Source organism: Colias philodice, chromosome 6, assembly GCF_061535455.1.
Source record: "Colias philodice isolate Cphi_HAF_F1 chromosome 6, ilColPhil1 Martin Lab GWU primary, whole genome shotgun sequence".
Classification (NCBI taxonomy): domain Eukaryota; kingdom Metazoa; phylum Arthropoda; class Insecta; order Lepidoptera; family Pieridae; genus Colias; species Colias philodice.
The window spans coordinates 9,520,225-9,540,779 of NC_143091.1; the positions used below are offsets into that span (position 1 = coordinate 9,520,225).

At 31.9% G+C, this 20,555-nt stretch overlaps 1 protein-coding gene across 4 annotated transcripts in view; it reads right to left on the reverse strand.

The window, feature by feature from the left end:
• Positions 1-20,555, reverse strand: part of Ca-Ma2d (Ca[2+] channel Muscle-specific alpha2/delta subunit) — a 44,077-nt gene that overhangs the window by 4,438 nt on the left and 19,084 nt on the right. For 3 of the 4 annotated variants that reach the window (XM_089696701.1, XM_089696700.1, XM_089696699.1), the window contains 11 exons: positions 16,096-16,177; positions 15,658-15,768; positions 14,551-14,818; positions 13,960-14,483; positions 11,942-12,161; positions 10,983-11,119; positions 4,048-4,086; positions 2,888-3,034; positions 1,978-2,052; positions 1,393-1,574; positions 473-676 (listed from right to left, as the gene is read on the reverse strand). In XM_089696701.1, the coding sequence (XP_089552827.1) occupies positions 473-676; positions 1,393-1,574; positions 1,978-2,052; positions 2,888-3,034; positions 4,048-4,086; positions 10,983-11,119; positions 11,942-12,161; positions 13,960-14,483; positions 14,551-14,818; positions 15,658-15,768; positions 16,096-16,143 (1,955 nt within the window). In that variant the 5' untranslated portion in view covers positions 16,144-16,177. Of the gene's footprint in view, positions 1-472; positions 677-1,392; positions 1,575-1,977; positions 2,053-2,887; positions 3,035-4,047; positions 4,087-10,982; positions 11,120-11,941; positions 12,162-13,959; positions 14,484-14,550; positions 14,819-15,657; positions 15,769-16,095; positions 16,178-17,105; positions 17,611-20,555 lie in introns of those variants that run through there. The other variant, XM_089696698.1, reaches the window with a different exon arrangement.

Consider the following 20,555-nt stretch of genomic DNA (forward strand, 5'->3'; position numbering starts at 1 on the left):
ATTTCTAGAAATCTTAATATATATAATATAAATCTCGTGTCACAATGTTTGTCCTCAATGGACTCCTAAACCACTTAACCGATTATAATAAAATTCGCACACCATGTGCAGTTCGATCCAACTTGAGAATAGGATAGTTTAAACATGTAGGTACCACGGGCGAAGCCGGGGCAGACCGCTAGTATTATAATAAGTCTCATGTTATGTTGAAGCTCTTTCGTGCAAAAAATGGGCTAAATGTGTTTGAAGTTTGAATCAAACAACATAATAGATTTTTTTTAATGAGGCCACCTTCAATATTTTACCAACTTTTACAGCATATCAAATATGTACGAGTGCATCAATTTACTTCCCTTTAACGTTTTATTTTTCGTTTTGTAAAACTTGGATCAATTGTTTTTGGTAATTGATCACATTATGATTAAAAGACAAAAGTACATACATTTTATCACATAAATTAATAAATACTTACCAATCAGGATGAACACGATACGTGAAATTAAAGTAACTCGTAACATTAACTCCCGTAAGCTCTTGCCCCTGTTTCGCTTCTAGCGGATTATCCTTCAACATCAGTTCTGTGTCTCCGTAGCCCATTGGCAGAGATATACCCATGGAAAATGGCGTCCCTTCCAATTTATTGAAGAAATAATCGTGTTTCACGCGCGCTATACGCCTGAAAATTGATTTTATTAGTAAAACGAATGGAAATGTATAGAAATATTATTTGGTTTGTGGAAAAGGGGAATGCAAATGTATAGCAGTTATGCTTGTCCTAATTTAAGTAGATTTTATAATGGAAAAAAGAACGTTGATGATGCGTCATTAATCATTATCCAATAATATCTATTTAGTGAGCTTTAAAATCTAATTAAAAATTATACTGAATTAAATTACTAATCTATTGAGGTACTTCTTACTGATAAAACAAAATTTATTAAACGTAAACACAAAATTACATAAATATACATTGAAAGAAACATCATGATTGACAAGTACATATTGCTGATAGCTCCTAAGGGTCGGGTAAGTTATTAAGGTTTGCAGAATCGTCTTGTAAATATTTGAACAGCTCACAAAGGGTTATAGTCAACTTCTCTTTAGATCTGATCAATACTAAAAAGATTGTTTGGTAAAGTTATTCAAAGCCCAATTCCAAACCTTTTCTTTTTGTTATATTTTCTAAAGATTATTTTGAATATACCCTAATGTTATGAATACAAATTTGTAAAAGCAAAACGTATATTTCATATTTTATTAGGTAGTTTTTAAAACAAACTTCAGCTGAAATATTTAGTAAGCTGTTTCCTAATTGTGATGCAAATTCAATGGGATTGTCTCGTACATTATTAATTCAACGATATCCAAATGATTTTCCTAATTAATACGTACCTCATATTATCATAATGGAATAGAACTTTCACATTAGTCATGTTTCCATCAGTACCGTCGACTAGATTAACTCTAAGTTCCTTGATTTGATCTCCAAGTTCCCGAGGACCTTTACCATCGTCTACTTGTTCCACTTCTACGAAATCTACGCTATTATAGTTCTCTTGTAGTTGACCATTTATCTGAGGAAATTCATAACTTGCAAACTCAATTTTGAAACAATTGATAATATTAAGCAAACTCGATAACGTCCAGAATATTACGAACTTTTCAGCCTTCTGTAGCCTTTAAAGTATGAATTATAAATTTGTAATACGTTGTAAAGAAGTAAATTACCTTCATTACTAAATAATGACATCGTTAATACCACACAAAGAGATATAATGTATCAACGATATTTACCGCTTTGTTAAATTATCACTGACATGTGGTGCCTAAATTCTTACTAAATAAAAATTCGATCTTGAAAACATAAATACATATAAGGTTTATATTTGAACAACATTCAGATAAAGTGCTTATACACACGCCTGTCATTTACGTTCCTGAAAGGAATATAAATAGGAACACTAAAACTATACTTACCGTGGTTATCAAAAGTGGATGTAAGAGGAGGTATCCATTATTGCTCACTATGAATGAGTATCCGTTCACGCCGAGCTGAAAATATATATGAAGATTTTTGAAGTGAAACTTCTTCAGGCACGTTGAGAGTAAAATATCAAGGTTGCGTCATGGCAATACCATCACGTCATGGAGTAAGGCGACGAGTTTGGTATTTTTGAATCTTGCCAAAGAAGTTTCACTTCTCACACGTGTGCCGAGGCACACACGCTCTTTATTTTCACATTTTCACGAGAAGAACATTTCTCTATTCTCAAGCAGTTCACTATTCACAAAGAACGCTTTGTTACGGCTCTTGTGAAGAGTCTTATATGGATATTTCCAGCACGAAGTCTGAAAGCGTGGTCTATCTTTGATCTCAATCCATTACATCCTATAGTTGCATCAAGTTATTCGAAGAACGTCTAGCCACAGACGTTGGGAAACTTGTTGATATATCGTTAAATTTATTGAGTACCTAATATTAAAAGTATACAAAATAAAAGCCATAAAAGACATTGAAAACATTGATATTCAAGTGGCTTATTAGGGAAAATGAAATTGATATATTTTGATTAAAAATAAATTTTTATAAATTTAAAAGTAGATTTTTCGTAAAAGACCCATGAAATTTGTCGTAGCTCGTAGTTGTTCACAGTCACATTTTATACTGTACGTATGATAAATATTGTAACTTATTAGTTATGTTTATAGGATTTTTTGGAACATTGCTCGCTCTGTGTTACTTCTGATAAACCTTTCTCTCAGTACTGTATGATAAATGGTAATGTTTCTTTTCATTTTTTTCATTTCTGTATTTATATGTGTGTTGAATAAACTGTGTGTTTTAACACATGTGTGTTTATTGTATGAGTGTTTAACATATAAATACCTGATGCGGTTGAGCCAACTTAGCAATGCTGTCGATGGGCACGTCGGTTCCGGCCACTCCGAGCAATCTCGCATCATTGTGGTTTTCGTTATAATTGTAATCGAAAGCTGGAATCGCCACTGACGTCACCAATTTGTCCTCATCGGGCTATGAAATATTAACGCACTTATTAAGATATAAAATCGTGTAATTATTTAAAGAAATCTCTTTAAATTAATTTTCAAATTATCAAACTAGATCAAATTTTAATGGAACTACACGGGAGGCACCAGCTTTCAAACAAAAAATTACTTATCATTAAAATACAGTTGACTTGAGAACCTCCTCCTTTTTTGAAGGCGGTTGTAAATATGATTGAGTAATACCTTAAAAGGTATACAAGCACTTAAATATCTACAAATAATATTTATTTCACGATAAGTATAAAAGGCAATCCAAAAGCCATAAATAAAAAACATTTCAAGTCAATATTTGATGTCCCAATAAACAGCTCGCGTCAACTTTCATAAGTATGATTTCAAAGCTTCAAAGGTAGTGAGCACAGAGTGTTCAATGAATGTATATTGATTTGCACTACTTCAAAGGGAATAGAGATTCGACCTTACTATGAGATCTCATAGATTTCTGGCATCCAGTGAATGAAAAGATTATTAAATTAAAGAATTAAAAATGTTATGCCTATAACTGCAAAAATATTCTTAAAATATGCATAAACAGAAAAGTAATTTGCGTAAAACTCCCCGTATTTTCAAATCGTATTAATGTTGTTGATGTTGTATAAATATTGGTCCCTTTTAAGTATATGGGTAGCGAGCAAATATCATTCAGGGTAAACGGGTGAAAATCTATTTCAAAAGGAATCCAATATCGTCGCACAATGTCGCTAATATTTTTCCTATACATCGTAATTATATGTTGAGATGAAGTCCCGAGGGGACTTTCTACATAATAACAAGACAGCTGAAATTAACTTTGTTTGGAAATATTTTATTGTTTGAACATTTAGTCTGGAGGCCCTTCGGGCATAATAAACTTAAATGTTTTTCATTTTTTATATTTAAAATAAATATTTCTGCGATAGACAATAATACTTCATTTTAATAATTACTTAAAGTCATAAAATTTCTGCTCCAGTAACAAAATTAAAAGTTTGTACTCACCGTTGATACATCCCGACTCACGTCCCATTTGACAGTCCTCTGTTAAAACAAAATTAATTATAAACATTCGTATAATAATTTCTGAATCATTTTTAATTCCCATGAGATATAATCAATTTTTTATTAGTTCAGTAAATACCTACCTAAATATACCTAATAACTTATGTTCAAGTCATAAAAATAGCAATTCAATTCCATAAAACAAAACAATTTTGTTTTCATACACTTGGCATTTCTAGTTTATGAACTACAATAACGAATAATTTCAGTTATATTTTTCAGACTCAAGTATAATTGTGTAAGTTACATCGCGTGCAGCTTTCACATAAAGTCGAACCCAAGTATTGATCTTTTGTGGCTCGATGATTGAACTACTTATGTATATTTGTTTTACTATGCGTAAATACACAGGAAAAATACTAACTATATAAAACTTATATTTATTTGTATCGTTCCGATTGATTTATTGTTATACTAGCTGTTGCCCGCGACTTCGTCCGCGATTACGTCGTTTTAGGTCATTCGTCTTTTTAAAAAAATACGTGACACTTTATTTTTGAATGTTCTTAATTGTCTCTTATAAAATTTAACTACATTAAAATTGAACACTCTGAAAATCTTAAAATCAGAGAAAATTGAAAATCTGAGGAAAACATGAAGGAATGTGATTAAAATTCTACATTACTTAGTATTTCAAATAATAATCTAAATTAAATGTAGATTAACAGTTTGAGAGCACCGTTATAGAATATGTACCTAAGTATTAAATTACGTTAGTTTACATAGTAACAAAACAAAAACACGATGACTTTCTTTCGCGCTCGGTACCACAAACTAAGCATGTTAATGGTACGTGGCCCGCGTCACTTGACCCCCCGCGAGTTCCCCTCCTTTGCTATGCGAAAATACATTCGTCGCCCTGCTGTAGGAAAAATTGTAATACTGTGGCCTGGGCGTTATACACGCCCAGGGAGTTCCTGAGTGCCGATAGATGTCCGTCTATCGGCATTTATAACAATCTTATATTAATATCACCATCTTGAGGAAAAGCTTCTAATGTCGATTTAAAACTGCATACATACGAATTAACCTGATGAAACATGTTCTAAAATTGTGAAATGAGTTCAGTTTTAAATTCGAGAAATATTGATAATTCTTGTATTCGACTATTCGTTGTAGTCGAATACAAAATATATTTAAAGAAACTTAGGTTGGCCTTCAGGCAAAAGGGATCCTATCAAATGGTAAACTTGACCTTGTATCTTAAAAGTAAGCATGAAAGGACCTTCTGATAATTGTTGAGCACCAAAGGATCATTTGAAACGCACTACTATAAGAGCGAATATTGTCTAAGAACTGTTTAGATTGCACGTCATGTTCCTCTAAAAGTAGTGATTTCAAAGGTTCCGGTGTATCTTCAAACGAAAGCCGACTCCTTACTCCACTTTAAAGCATTACAAAAATAACATACTACGTTAATATCGCCTATACAGAAGATGATCTGTAATCAATTGTGAGGTTATAAGAAAACCCACTTTTATATTTGTCGGACCCCACCACCGAATTCGTAGATTGATCTTCTATGTTTACCTCTAAGTCATTAAGACTATGCGAAATCTGTCTGCAGTAAGAGGGGCCTCTCGCTATTCGTCCGTTTCCAGAGACCGAATAGTTTCAATTCTTAATCTTTCATTAAAAAAACTTAATAATCGTTTTTGTCTCAATTAATTGTAATATTCGCGTCCCTACTCTAGTCATTGCTTATGCTCATGTTCATCTTCAAGAGATCGAATAATATTATGGTGCACCCTATCATTTGTTAAACGGTCTTCATATTGAGTAAAAGTTTCAGATTCTCGAGATAAAATGTGACGGCCGTGATCAGCTGTGAGACGTTATACCCTCTCAGTGAAGGTTTCGGTCTCACGGGATAGTACATGCCGTTCGCGGTCAGCTGTGAGCCGCAATTCTCGTTGTGAAGCGGTTTCAGGTTCTCGGCATAACACGTGTTGTTTTCGGCCTAGAGTATACCTCTAACGATTCTTGAGAACTCTTATTTCTCATTTTCTTAGCTTTGCTCGAATTTCGAGATAAAGATTTTTTAGGTGGCACTGATGCATGAAAATAAAAATTGAGTTAAAACGGACTGAGAGTGTTATAGACAAATATAATCAGAAAGCTTCGAACTCCTAAGCTATCGGAAGTTACACGTGTTATTGTGAGTCAACCATAAAAGATAGACATTTATGATGTCGGGAGATATTTTTTATATAATAAGGAGAACATTTCTTTCATACATGATTTCTGTGTAGCTTTAACCATTAAGGTTGCACACGCGACGAAAGCTTAAAAATGGAGTTACTGCTCTGCTCAGGAATATGAAAAATAATTGTACCAAGTTTCGTTTAAATCCGTCGAGTAGTTTTTGTTTCTATACCGGTTATACGGACAAAAATTTTACTGTTTGCTTCTTTGGCATCAGTGTCGATCCCTAATCACCCCGTGATAGTTATTTAGGAAATATATTTCATGTACAGATTTAATATACCTAAGTATACATAATATATTTAGATTCCAATTTCCATGTAACGTTAAATTCGACTATACAATAACTAATGGCTGGTTCACACTTTGATTAGTGCGAGTGCAGGTGATGAGTAGTACTACGTGTGGACAGCGACTGTTTAGTGCGAGTGTTTAGTAGGCTGTGTAGTAAAGTGAATAGAAGCGTGTTCTATTTTTTTGCGAGTGGACTGCGAGTAGCCACGTCCCGCGCGCCCTCCCTTCCCCCTCACTCGCAGCGTGCCTGCACTCGCACTAATCACCTGCACTCGCAGTCAATTGGACACTACTCGCACTACACACCTGCACTCGCACTAATCATCTGCACTCGCAGTCAATTGGACACTACTCGCACTACACACCTGCACTCGCACTAATCACCTGCACTCACACTAATCAAAGTGTGAACCAGCCATAACAGACAACGCAGGTTACTCTCGTTTCCGTAAGTTGAGGCGGCTACATATTCGGTCCTCATAACATCACTTTTAGTGAACGAAACGACAGCGCGGTTTAATTCGATGCCAACACCATCAGAAAAAAGGAAATATTTTTAATTGTGAAAAAATATTATGATTTACACTATTTTAATATAAAATATATGGCTGTGAGTGTGTAAAAATAAATCCAGCTAGTTTCACATCACACTTATGTTTATAATTAGCTATACGACATGAAAATATACATATTAATTACCAAGCAATAATCATACAGGTAAATACTGAACAAAAGTATTAACAGTCAAAGTTTATTTTTACTAACATTTAACAACACCCATGTAAATGATGAAGAAATGATAATTATCAACGAACTAACCTTTTCTATAATACTTAACACAGCACATTTTTTAAATTATCTTGCTCAACTCTGCTCAAAAATTTGAGGGTTTTGTTGGAACTGTAATGTGTCAAAACTATGATATATCTAAACTACGATACAACTTGCATGCGGAAATGCTCATTACAATCAGTGAATTTAAAGAATAACTAACAACAACTATTCAATTTTATTGAGCTGATGAATATCTTTTGCCTGGAAGAGATCACCGCCGCCTAATAAATATACTGTGTTTTCTTATAAAATCGTAACATAATTTCTTTTATCTACTAAATTTTAATAAATAAGTTCTTTTTGTTATTTTTATCTAAAAATGATCTTGAGCTTATATTAGGCAAAAGTATACATTAACTTTTTATAATTTCAGGACCGCACCTTAAATGGGGTGCTCGGAAAATATGCCTACGGATTATTAATAGAGAAATGATACCTACACAACAAAGTTATGTTGGTTCCATTTTATTTATAAAATATAATGAAAATGGGCAAATATAAAACATATTATGTAAAATGATTAAAAATAAATAAATGAAGCAACTACGATTCAAAGAAAACATCTTTTTCAGTGTGAAAATGCTCTAAGCAATCCTGGATGATGAGTAGGTATAATATCATGTACTCTCATCCCAGTACGGTCGGTACCTCGATAGCCATAACGATAAATATTATAATCAGATAACAGCAAAGTCAGAATAAAAATCATAACTTGTACAGTTGTGAGTGCAAAATTTATGTTTCATTTGGCAATAACATTTTTTTCGGTACTAAAACGTAGTAGTTTGATAGTTGGCTGCGCCTCCTCTCCTTCCTGAAAAATATCCTCCAAAATTACCCGAGATACTTCCAATGATTGAACCATACGTTGGACATTAACTTCAGTCAAAAATTGACGAAGCGGATGATTACTAATTTCCACTTAATCCTTGCTGCCACTATCTTCATCATCAAATCATCAATTTTCAAGTGGTGTTGTAAAATTGTCAGCAGAAATAGTCTTCCAAAGGCGATATAATTTTATGAACATTGAATCTGTAAATAAAAAATCAAACGTTAATAATTGTAAATCAATAAAAAAAGCTACTTACAAATAAAATTTTATCAACAAACTACTGTTCCCAACGCACCTCAAAATCTTGTAAAAGTCAAAAAGAATTCATCATTTTATTATTTCATTCTAAAAGTGTAATATAAAACCACATTATAAAACCAATAAAAAACATGAATTGCTATCATTATAAAAAAAATACCTATAAAAGTAACAACTTACCTTTTGTGGGAACGCATGGTGAAAATTCACAAAACACGAAGATTGAATTTGATATTTTTGGTTTTATGACATTTATTTTAATTTTATTTATTTATTTATTTATTCAAATGCTTTATAAATATAAATTTATAAATAATAAATTTATAAAGAATAGAAACATTCGATCACGAAATTATGTGGGTTCGAGTCCCGCCTCGTGATCGAATTTTTTCTATTCTTTATAAATTTATAAAACACGAAGATTAAAAATGTAACCAATGAACACAATCAATATTAGATTAATTGTAATGGTGTCTAGTTTGACTTAAAATAATAAACATCTACCCTCACTTTTAAAAATGTAGTATATTCACACGAAATATAAGCGCACCTTATAGGGAAGGGAAGATATGGGTTAAAGAGTTAAATAAATAACATGATTATATTTAAATTATTAATTTTCAACAGTTGTTCAGTAGTGATAACATGTAAATTGATTTGATTTTTACGAAATCTCATAGATGGCGGTGTTTCAAATTTGTCTTTATACTACTAAATTCATTAAACTGTTTCTCTGCCCAAATTACGTAAATGACATAGTTTTTATTTTGTAAAGCTAGATAATAGCATGGCTTACTCGAAACCAACATTTAAACATGAGTCTTTAGATTGCACGCTGTCGTAGTACACGGAATATGTAAGAAAAATAAAGGTTCACAGCTCCTCCCGCGAAGGTGATATCATGATAATATGTTTAAACTATCCTCACCCGACCTCTTAGGAATATTCATGCAAAATTTGAAGTAAATCTATGCAGTACTTTCTGAGATTAGCCCGGAAATACATACAGACAAACAGACAAACAGACAAACCGACAAACAGACAAAAATTCTAAAAACTATATTTTTGGCTTCTATATCGATTATAGATCATGGATCAAGTATTCTTTTAAAAAAATATTCAATGTACAGTTTTGACTTTCCTACGACTTTATTATATGTATAGATAATAGATATGGAGCACTTGTCAGAAGTTATGATAGATGAAATAACAGATTTAAGCCCTACTTTCTTAATACGTTTTCAAGTAGGTACTAAGAATAGTCTTAATCTCATTCGTTTATAAACAGACTCAGGCTTACTGACGGGTTTTATTAGAAAGGTTTTAAAGATTATATATAATTAGAATAATAAGTTTTTTTAAACGTAATATTATCTTTGTAATAGACATTTAATTCACTAAATTTAATATAAATATGTATAATATTAATTTGAAAAGTATCAGAATAAAACAATATTAAAAACAAGCCGAACTGTTTAACTTTTCTTTTTGCTATTTTTATTCTAAGTATTTATTAGATCACAAACAATAAAGAGATCTCCGTTCGTTTTAAATATAAAGTATTTGCAGTATTCTATTGTCATTTTCACAAGTCATTATGCAAATGAGGCTTGTCTCGGAGCTACAATTTAAACCTGAATTACGTTTAAACCACTGTTGAGAAAAGCTACGAATGAACAGCGCTGTAAAGTCATTTATTATCTGCCATAATTTCCTCTTTTACACACATAAAAAAGTAATTTTGTTAGATAAGTATTATGTGCAATTAAACAGTGATGTTCCTAAGCTTTAGCAAGGCTATACACCTGAATTATGTGTATAGTCCTTAATTCATGAAAAAAAATTCAAACATATTGACATCTATGTTACAAAAATTCAAAAGAGTTTTCAGAAATTTCCTGTAGCATTACGTCATCAAGAACAGAATTATATTTTTAGGAAATACCAAATATTAAATTTAAAGAATATGACTTTTCGCATAAGCTACGAAAGCTTACGCAAACGCTACGAAACGTTAATGTTTCTAAAGAACAGTTACAAAACCAATCCTCCACAATAATAACAACTCAATGTGGTCACGGTTACATACCGTATACTGTATAGTCGATATTGGCGTGTGTCCAGACTCCAGGTGGAGGGAAAATATGAAAGCTACAGCGCTACGAAAGTTCGTTAAGAAGAGATACAAAATAAAAAGACGTGTGGCACTCGGGGACTGCCGCGGTAAAGCTATTGCATAGCATGCCTTCAAGCCACACCCCCGAGCCCGTCGGAGTAGGGAGCGTGAGGTTTTTTAGTTACGGAATTTCTCGATTCGGTCCCCGCGCTCAAGGCCCGCGATAGAAGCTATGCAATAGCTTAAAAAATACCCTACAAAACAGTAATACATGGTCATGATTACAAATACATCTATAATTGATCCCTACAATCCACGGTCACGGTTACCTACCGTATAGTCGATATTGGCGTGTGTCCAGGTGGGGGGCGGCTCGTCCCCCGCGAGGATCATCGGCCGCGCTATCACGTTGATGTACTTTAGCACTTGCTGCTGTACCTCCTCTACGGAGTGGATGTGCACGAAGAATCCTATACCGATAAATGTTACTTGTGTACCTATTTTTTTTATATTGCATAGTTTCTTTAAGACAGAATAAGCAATGGGGTAGGTGGGTCACCTGATGTTAACCACTGTTTATAAATAAAAGTAACACTGGTGGCTTGGTATTATGTGCTTTACGACCCTTTAACTATGTACAAGATAACCCGAAAAGTAGATTTGTTCTTAAACAAAATTACAATCGACCTAGTGATTATTAAAAAATCATAATAAACAAACAAAACAAGTCTTTCTTCTATATTCTAGTTTGGCATGAAAATATTATTGTAACAATGCTTCCACGGCCCACAGAGCTTATTTCATTTCATAATTGCCCCTGGCAGTAAGTTTTATGTTTCAGTAATATAAGCGAATGTTAAATAATATTTAAGTATAAAATTGCCTCTTTTAGAAACGACTTATGAAAGACAATTTGTTTTGTAAAGTATACGTTTGTTTTCATTAGCTTGTGAAATTACATCGTTTAGAAGAATATAAACGTTAATGTGTATGCGTATGGGTATTTAATTGACATTAACTTAAATAGCTTGCGCTGGTACTTAATACTGAGGATAAAGAGGCATTAAAAGTGATTAAACGCCAGTCTAGTAGTTTATGAGTAAAACAATCACATCTTCCCCCTATATAACATAAGTATAGATTTACTATAGAAACTCAAACATTAAATCCTTTACAGCAAATATTCAAAGTATATATACTATACCTGTGTATTAAAAAGTTACTAATAACTACATAATATTTCAATTGAAAAACGAAATCATTGTACCACGACATGCTATGCAACCAATTACCTCGATTCAAACAGGCCATCCACTGGATTTCCCGCACATTGGTGACCTCCTTCCCGATGAGGTAAGTAAACACCCGTACGGGGATATAGGTCTTCCCTCCCACTACCTCCCTGTTGTACTCTTCGAACACCTCGGTCAGGTTGCCGGGGACATAGTCGGTAATCAACATTACCAGCTGATTGCAGCCTTGGGAATTGCTAACGTTGCAGTGTTGCCGCCTCTATAACCACATAAGAGCAATAACGTATTTGCGCCAGATGAAATAGTTTAAAGGAATAAACGTTGATGGTAATATTAAGAAACTATTGTCGACTATTTTTAGATTTTTTTTAATTAAAGATACCAGTATACTGTATTTTAAATACTAAGAAACTAGAATTTTGTGAAATTTATTAAATGCTCCATACATTAAATTGAAAATCTAACTCTACCTGCTTGTCTATTGAAATATAACGTTAATAAGTTCTATAATTTGCTTTATTACAAGATGAGCATCAAGGTTCATTGAATCGAAAATTACCCGGCTACGATTTCACGATTGTTATAACAAAATTAATTAATTAGGGAACGCCCATCGTTTCGTATATTCGTAGACATCCTAAACGTTTTCTATAATTAAAGCCAATCATTAAAATCTACAACAACCTTTTTTAAATGGAAATAATTATGTGTAATGTAGGTACTATTTATATAGGTAGGTAGAATGTAGATATTCATTCATCAAAAAATAAGATTCTTATCCGTTGTTACGATTAAGTAATAATGATTTTTACATTATTTTTCCATTAAAATACCATCAACATTTCAAAATACTACAGGCAATTTTTATATTTCCGACTGTATTTGACATATTTTTACTTTATCAACAATTATTATCAATATTTTTGTGTGGCATCCATAATAGTAAAAATAATTAAGTTAAATGTGTATAAATAAATATATTCCCAAAAAACCGTTTAGAATTGTTCTTACGACTTACTTTTGTGTTTACATTGCTAGAAAGCTAATGAAATAAAAAAGCGTAAGCAATATTTTAACGATATACATTCATATTAAATAATATTCAAATTCAAATTCAAATTATATTTATTTGCAAGAATGTAGTTACAAATTTTAGATGTTTTAATTACAATATTATGTGGCTAATACATTCTACCCATTGATTGGGTGAGCAAATATTAAAAAAGAAAGTTGATTATTGAATAAAATGGTAACTAAGAAATAATACGTTATTTTTAGAGCGTTAAAAAATGTGATTAGCCTAATAGTTCAGGATCCATCGCCCATTTTTGCACTTGATTACTATCAATATCAAGCTAATTTTCCGTGAATAGCTTTATTTTGATGAGACACCCAATAATTTCATGTACAAAACTCTTGATTGGTAGCTAACAGAGGTAACAAGGATAAAATATTTTGATTTGATGGTTCTAATATATTTATTACTTTACTGAATTAGCTTGATAGTAATCACTTGCAAAAATGGGCGAAGGATCCTGGACTATAAGCCTATGAGCAAAAAATATGTGAATACAAAACTTGTCTTGACTACATCGGTCTGTGGAACGTTTGAAATTGCGAGAAACCTCATGTGGGCGAATGAGAAATATATTTTTATTCTTGTCCTTGCCCGCGAAATCGCCCGCGTTCATGGTATTTTTCACATATTTTTACGTGCATCCCTTATTATTTTTTCTCAAACAAAAATTCACTAATGGAGCCTATGCGTTATTTCATATATATATATATATATATATATATATATATATATATATATATATATATATATATTACTTAAATCATTTAAAGTTTGAATTATTTTTAAAGCATGTTTTTTACATTGAAATTTTCTTTAATTAAAATTCAAAATGATAACTTATTTCTGAAAAACAATCTACGTTAACAATTCAACGTGAACAAAAAAAGAGTCAAGTAGATATTTTCTTATAAAAAATACTTCATAAGACATTTTCCGAGAACCTCGGAATGTAATAGCGTTGAAGAAAACTCAGTATTACCTCTTTTAATGTCGTAAAAGCCCTTTTATAAGCTTCAGTGAGGTTCGCGTTTCCCTCCAAGGGCACTTTGTGTTTTTTACCGTTGTCCGTGGGCTCTAGCGTGTCGCTTATCGTTGATAAATTTTCCGGCGTAGCTTGAACCAAACCCACGAAGCAGGAAACTACTTCTGAAGTATTCGCTTTAAATGTATATACGTTGACATAATCGTTGTTGGATAATGTAGCCAACAGGGACTCCAACGTTCTTCTTGCTACATAATTCTTGAAGCCAGTCATAGAACCAGATACGTCGAACAAAATTATAACATCTTTGGAACATGTAGCCGCTTCTATATACCAAGATTTGACACGACAATCGTATGTATCCACTTCTTTCATATTCCAAGGCATTCCCGGGTAAAACCGGAGTATGCCATGGGAGCTGCCGAAGTATTGCCAAACTAATGATGGATCGGAATTGTAGTTCTTAATAAATATTTCGTTGAGAGACCTAGACCAGAGAATCGCGTTTAGGGCATCCTTTTCTGAAAATTGATAACAGTATTAGTATCAAAGAATAGCTGTATTCAATATGTAATTCAATAAAAATACCTTTATAATAGATATTGGTAGGAACGTGAATACAGCTCATATTAGTATTCACACTAATATCATAGAAATGCGAATCCTTTTCCAGAGTTATGTTCATGAAATGTGATTTATTCTTAGCGAATTCAGGGCCTTCGTCTTGTCGAACTAGTTCAGACCCGTCTTCGTACATAAAGTCGGAATATTTTGAGGAACAGAAACTATAGGAGTCGTTCTTCTCTTCCGTGAAATTAAACTCGGAAGCTAAGCGCTCCGCTGTCGCATGGATGCACTGAAAAGTATTCACCATTATAATATTTATGAAGATATACATCGTTCATGCATTAATCAAGTTATTAAATTAATTATACAAATGATTGAATGCATAAAGTTGCGTCTCTATCATTTATATAGATATCTTATAATTATGTAGATACGTATAAGATGTAATTATTGTTTGTATTTTACTGTAAACAAAAATAGGTTCAAGGTCGCTTTGACTTATTCTCTTAAAATGAAATATTATTTACTTATAAAGTCTGGTAATTTTGATAAGTGCCCGCAGGACAATCGTATCGATCCGATTGTTAAGGTTTCTTGTCATTATTTTTATTAAGAAATAGTTCTTCATAAATCTTTAGAAATTACGGTACCAAATAAAAAGAATTATAGAAAAAATGTTTGTATAATATATTGTACTAATTACACATTGTTTGCTCTTTATTGTTAGATAAAAATATATCTACCAGATTAGTATCAAATAGATTTTCACAAATCTTTAAAATTTTCAGGACAAAGAAAACGGAATCGAGTAATTAAATTTAAATATTGTTAACATAAAATTTTATTCAAATTATTGATTAACATAATTATTTTCTTTCTTTGTGAATTTAAAAATAATAAATCTCACAGAATAATGAAACAAGAAATCTTTTTTCCTCTCATTTGAGGCTTTTGATTAAGAAATTATGAAGCCTTATAAAGGACCAATTGAATTGAAGTAGGTACCTCGATCTTTTCATCTCTATAGAGCTTTTATACGCTTTCTTTGCAACATAGCAAGAAAAATCTTGTAATTTATTATTTATTTATCGATAAGAGTATCGTTTGTTAGTTATTTATTCAAATTACCTTAACAGCATTAATTTTCCTCATCAACATCGTGCTCACGGATCTCAAAGACGATTCCAATATTTGCTTTCCATCTTTTTTCTTGACACTTGCGTTCATTTGTTTATATTTCTGAAATAAACTTTTAATATTAATATTGTAATTTTAAGTGAATTCACTCTATGGAATGTCTAATCATATGTATTTACGAGTATATCATAACGTATTTAAAACTAAATGAAAGCTTAAAGAGAGCTTTTAAGTGTCACTTGTATGTAATCGACTTTTTTCTATAAAAGTCGTCACTATAATACATCCAAATACAACCATAAAATCAGTAATTTTAACCGAAAATTCAATATTAAACCTTATAGACAAAACAAAGGCTCTATAGACGAGGCTTGTTATCCGAAACGTAACTCAATAACAGTCTATTGAGCAAAAGCACTTGAAACTTACAATCCTGATTTGATCCGATTTCGTGAGAGATTCACTTAGTCGCCACATTTCGTCGCCCAGCGTTCGAGCCCATTCTTTTACACTGAAACAAACGGTACATGGAAATATACTTACTTCTTTAGTGATAAATAAAACTGGGATCGCTTTGTTAAAACGTTTTCTTTTATTTAGATACTTGTCACTTTCTTTTCATACTTTCTTCTATCTTTGTAACTTTTGCTTTATTGTTTGTAAACCGTTAACCTATTTCATTGCAAAATCAAAAAAATACCCTGCATTTGTTACATCCTGAAGAGGTAATATTTATAATCACATATGTTACATCTGCGATTATAACGCCTGAACGGAGGAACCTATTGAGTGCGGTTTATTTAATCGAAAGTCTTGACTGAAAAGCTGGTCCTTCGTTTTGTATTGTGGCAAAATACCCAGTAAGTAGTTAAAGAACATTTAATTAATTTTCAGCCTCTTATAAATGCCTCATAAAAATCGTATTTAAGTTTGGGAAGAAAATCTAATGAAAATTTCGATTAAAGTTTTCAATTTCTTTAAAGAAATACGTTTTTATATAAATAAAAGTCATTTATAATATAGATACCTATATCCGTTTGTACGGAAATTAATAAATTGAATCGAAGGTATAAAGTAAAGCTCTTATTGAAGCTTTATTCAGCTATCACCATTTCGAAACCGACACAAAACAAAGATTTATGTAATATACGTACTACCCAATCGAACAAAAATGAATGAAATCATCAAGTTTTAAGTTAAAAAAATGCTTTAATATAAAGTTGTAAAAAGCTCATAATTACGAAACATAATGATGTAATTGAATTGATTCTGAAAACTATTTTCGAGTGGTTTATTTAAATACCCATACTATAAATATAACATTTAATAATAATAATAATTCATTATTAAACATTCATTTCGATCATAAAATAATTTTTTTTTTCATAAAATAAGATTTTTAATCCAAACAATTACAAAATAGTTTAAAACAAACATACGTATCTGATTTCCAAGCGGGAATCGGCTCTAGTAACAATACTAGAGTGATAATTAACAGGTATTTACGTTCCATCTTTCAGGCGATGACTCACGCGACGTAAAACTATCACTCGACGCACAACAAACAAAACTATCCAATAAGGCACATGATTACTTCACACTACAACCCACAAGGACCGACGATAACATTGAAAAATATAATCTAAAAGTTACACCGACTATTACAGGTAGAGCTTTCACCGGTGCGAGATAACGAACAAGGCCACTACGATAGCGAAACATGTATAAATATTTACTTGTAACACGAGTTTATAAATATCGTAAGTAGAAACGTGCGTAAATAGAAGACACTAAGGTAAAAGTTGTCACAGGGTATCACAACGCGGTTCGGTAAGTTAGGATTAGTTGTGAAGTTGCGCGGTTTCGGGGACGAAACTGCCCGCGGCGGGTTCAGGCGAGCCGCGGGCCACGTTATTCACGGCTGACGCACGTGCTACGTCTATTCTGGGCGGGCAGCGCTTCGCATTGAACGGGAGCGAAGTAGGTCGCACGCTAGCTTTCGTTCTTCACTCCGATCCCGAACCGATGCTATACACCTCGAACTGAGACAAATACCAAAATATGTTTGTCTATTTGGGTATAATGTATGCACTAGATTTTTACGCTGCAAAAAATATAACACATGCTATAAACTAACTGTGCCTAGAACTAGATTGTCTGTTCTCTCCAAGAGCGATACACATGTGAATTATTTAAATTGTGAGTTGTTTTTAGACACAATTTTTTTAAGTACAATTAAGTGAAATGTAATTGTAATTTCGATCATGAAATGTCTCTTAATAGCTTTATTGTTCAACACATGAAAAATATAGAAGCAGTAGGTAAGTACATTCGAACTCAACGACAAATATACATTTTAATTGCTTATTTGGAGCTAACAAGTCAATAACTGCGTTAAAAACAACCGACTTCAAACTTACACTTGCAACATTTACAAATACAGACAAAAATGCTCATAAAATAAAAACTACTGGGCCTATCCGAATAAAATTTTTATGGGACCAATTCGACACCATCCCGCATCGAACAAAAAAAGAATCACGTAAATCGGTTCAGAAACCACGGAGTAATCGGTGTACATACATAAAAAAAAAAAAAAAAAAAAAAAACATACCGGCCGAATTGATAACCTCCTCCTTTTTTTGAAGTCGGTTAAAAATTATAATTAATAATTAATTAATCATCAAAGCTCTGATAGCAAAGAAAGGCCCTTGAAAGTTGTGAAGCTTTACAATTTATCACAGATAACATCAAAGCGTGGTCTCTTACCTATTAAATATACATTTATTTAAACAAATTGAGGTGTAATTAAATTTTAAGGGACATAAAATGTTCACTGTAACGGGTGGAGCTGGTTATGACGTAAACATACATCGTGTATGTACATAACTTAATTTTATGAATGGCTGGTGACATTTCTCTTGGGAACTTGGCAACTGTTTAATTCATGTTTTCATTTATACACAAGGTCCTATTAAGAGCTAAGAGCAGAAGCTTGTTTTATTCAAAACATAAGTAATCGATGTCTAATATGCATTGAATTACTTATTTCAGTTATTTGTTTATTTAACCAAATAGAATATATTAATTTTCTGAAATATTTCAAGTAAGTACTAGACTCTAAATAAGATATCGTAATATTTATGAATTTAAAAATTTGGTTGATGTTTGTATTTCTAAGGAATTACAATCAAATAACATAAATATTTTAAAAGCATACATCGCCCGTGACAAGGTACCTAATAATATTTATTTAAAAAAAATCAATAGCTACAGACTATACATGAAAACAGATAACTTTTATTTTATGAAATCTATACATATAATAAAATCGTAGGAAAGTCAAAACTGTACATTGAATATTTTTTTAAAAGAATACATAATCCATGATCTATAATCGATATAGAAGCCAAAAATATAGTTTTTAGAATTTTTGTCTGTTTGTCTGTTTGTCTGTTTGTCTGTTTGTCTGTTTGTCTGTATGTTTGTCCGAGCTAATCTCGAAAAGTACTGCATAGATTGACTTCAAATTTTGCATGAATATTACTAACAGGTCGTGTGAGGTTTTTTTAAACATATTATCATGCTATCACCTCCGGGGGAGGAGCTGTGAACCTTTACTTTTCTTACGTATTCCGTGTACTACGACAGCGTACAATCTAAAGACTCATGTTTAAATGTTGTTTTTGAGTAAGCCATGCTATTATCTAGCTTTACACTATAAAAACTACGTCATTTACGTAATTTGGGCAGAGAAACTGTTTAATGAATCTTAGTACTATAAAGACAAATTTGATTCAGCGCCATCTATGAGATTTCGTAAAAATCAAATCAATTTACATGTTAACACTACTGAACACAATGTTAAAAATTAATAATTTAAATATAATTATGTTATTTATTTATTTAACTCTTTAACCCATTAAGGTGCGCTTATATAATTCGTGTGAATATACTACATTTTTAAAAGTGAGGGTAGATGTATATTATTTTAAGTCAAACTAGACACCATTACAGTTAATCTAATATTGATTGTGTTCATTGGTTACATTTTTAAAAATCTTCGTGTTTTAATAATTCGATCACGAGGCGGGACTCTAATACAAAAAGGTTAGTTCGTTGATAATTATTATTACTTCATCATTTACATGTTGTTAGTAAAAATATACTTTGACTGTTAATACTTTTGTTCAGTATTTATCTGTATGATTATTGCTTGGTAATTAATATATTTTCATGTCGTATACCTAATTATAAACATAAGTGTGATGTGAAACTAGCTGGATTTATTTTTACACACTCACAGTCTTATATTTTGTGTTAATGTTAAAATAGTATTAATAGTGTAAATCATAATATTTTTTCAAAGTTAAAAATATTTCCTTTTTTCTGATGGTGTCGCCATCGAATTAAACCGCGCTGTCGTTTCGTTCACAAAAAGTCATGTTATTAGGACCGAATATGTAGCCGCCTCAACTTACGGAAACGAGAGTAACCTGCGTTGTCTGTTAGTTATTGTATAGTCGAATTTAACGTTACATGGGAATTGGAATCTAAATATATGTATACCTACTTATATTAAATCTGTAGAGGTCAATTCTGCACATAAAATATATTTCCTAAATAACTATCACGAGGTGATTAGAGATCGACATCGACGTCAAAAATGTTTGTCCGTCTGTCTGTCTGTATAACCGTTATAGAAACAAAAACTACTCGACGGATTTAAACGAAACTTGGTACAATTATTTTTCATATTCGTGAGCAGAGCAGCAACTCCATTTTTAAGCTTTCGTCGCGTGTACGTTCTTAATGCGTGTATCTTAATGGTTAAAGCTACACAGAAATCAAGTATGAAAGAAATGTTCTCCATATTATATAAAAAATAT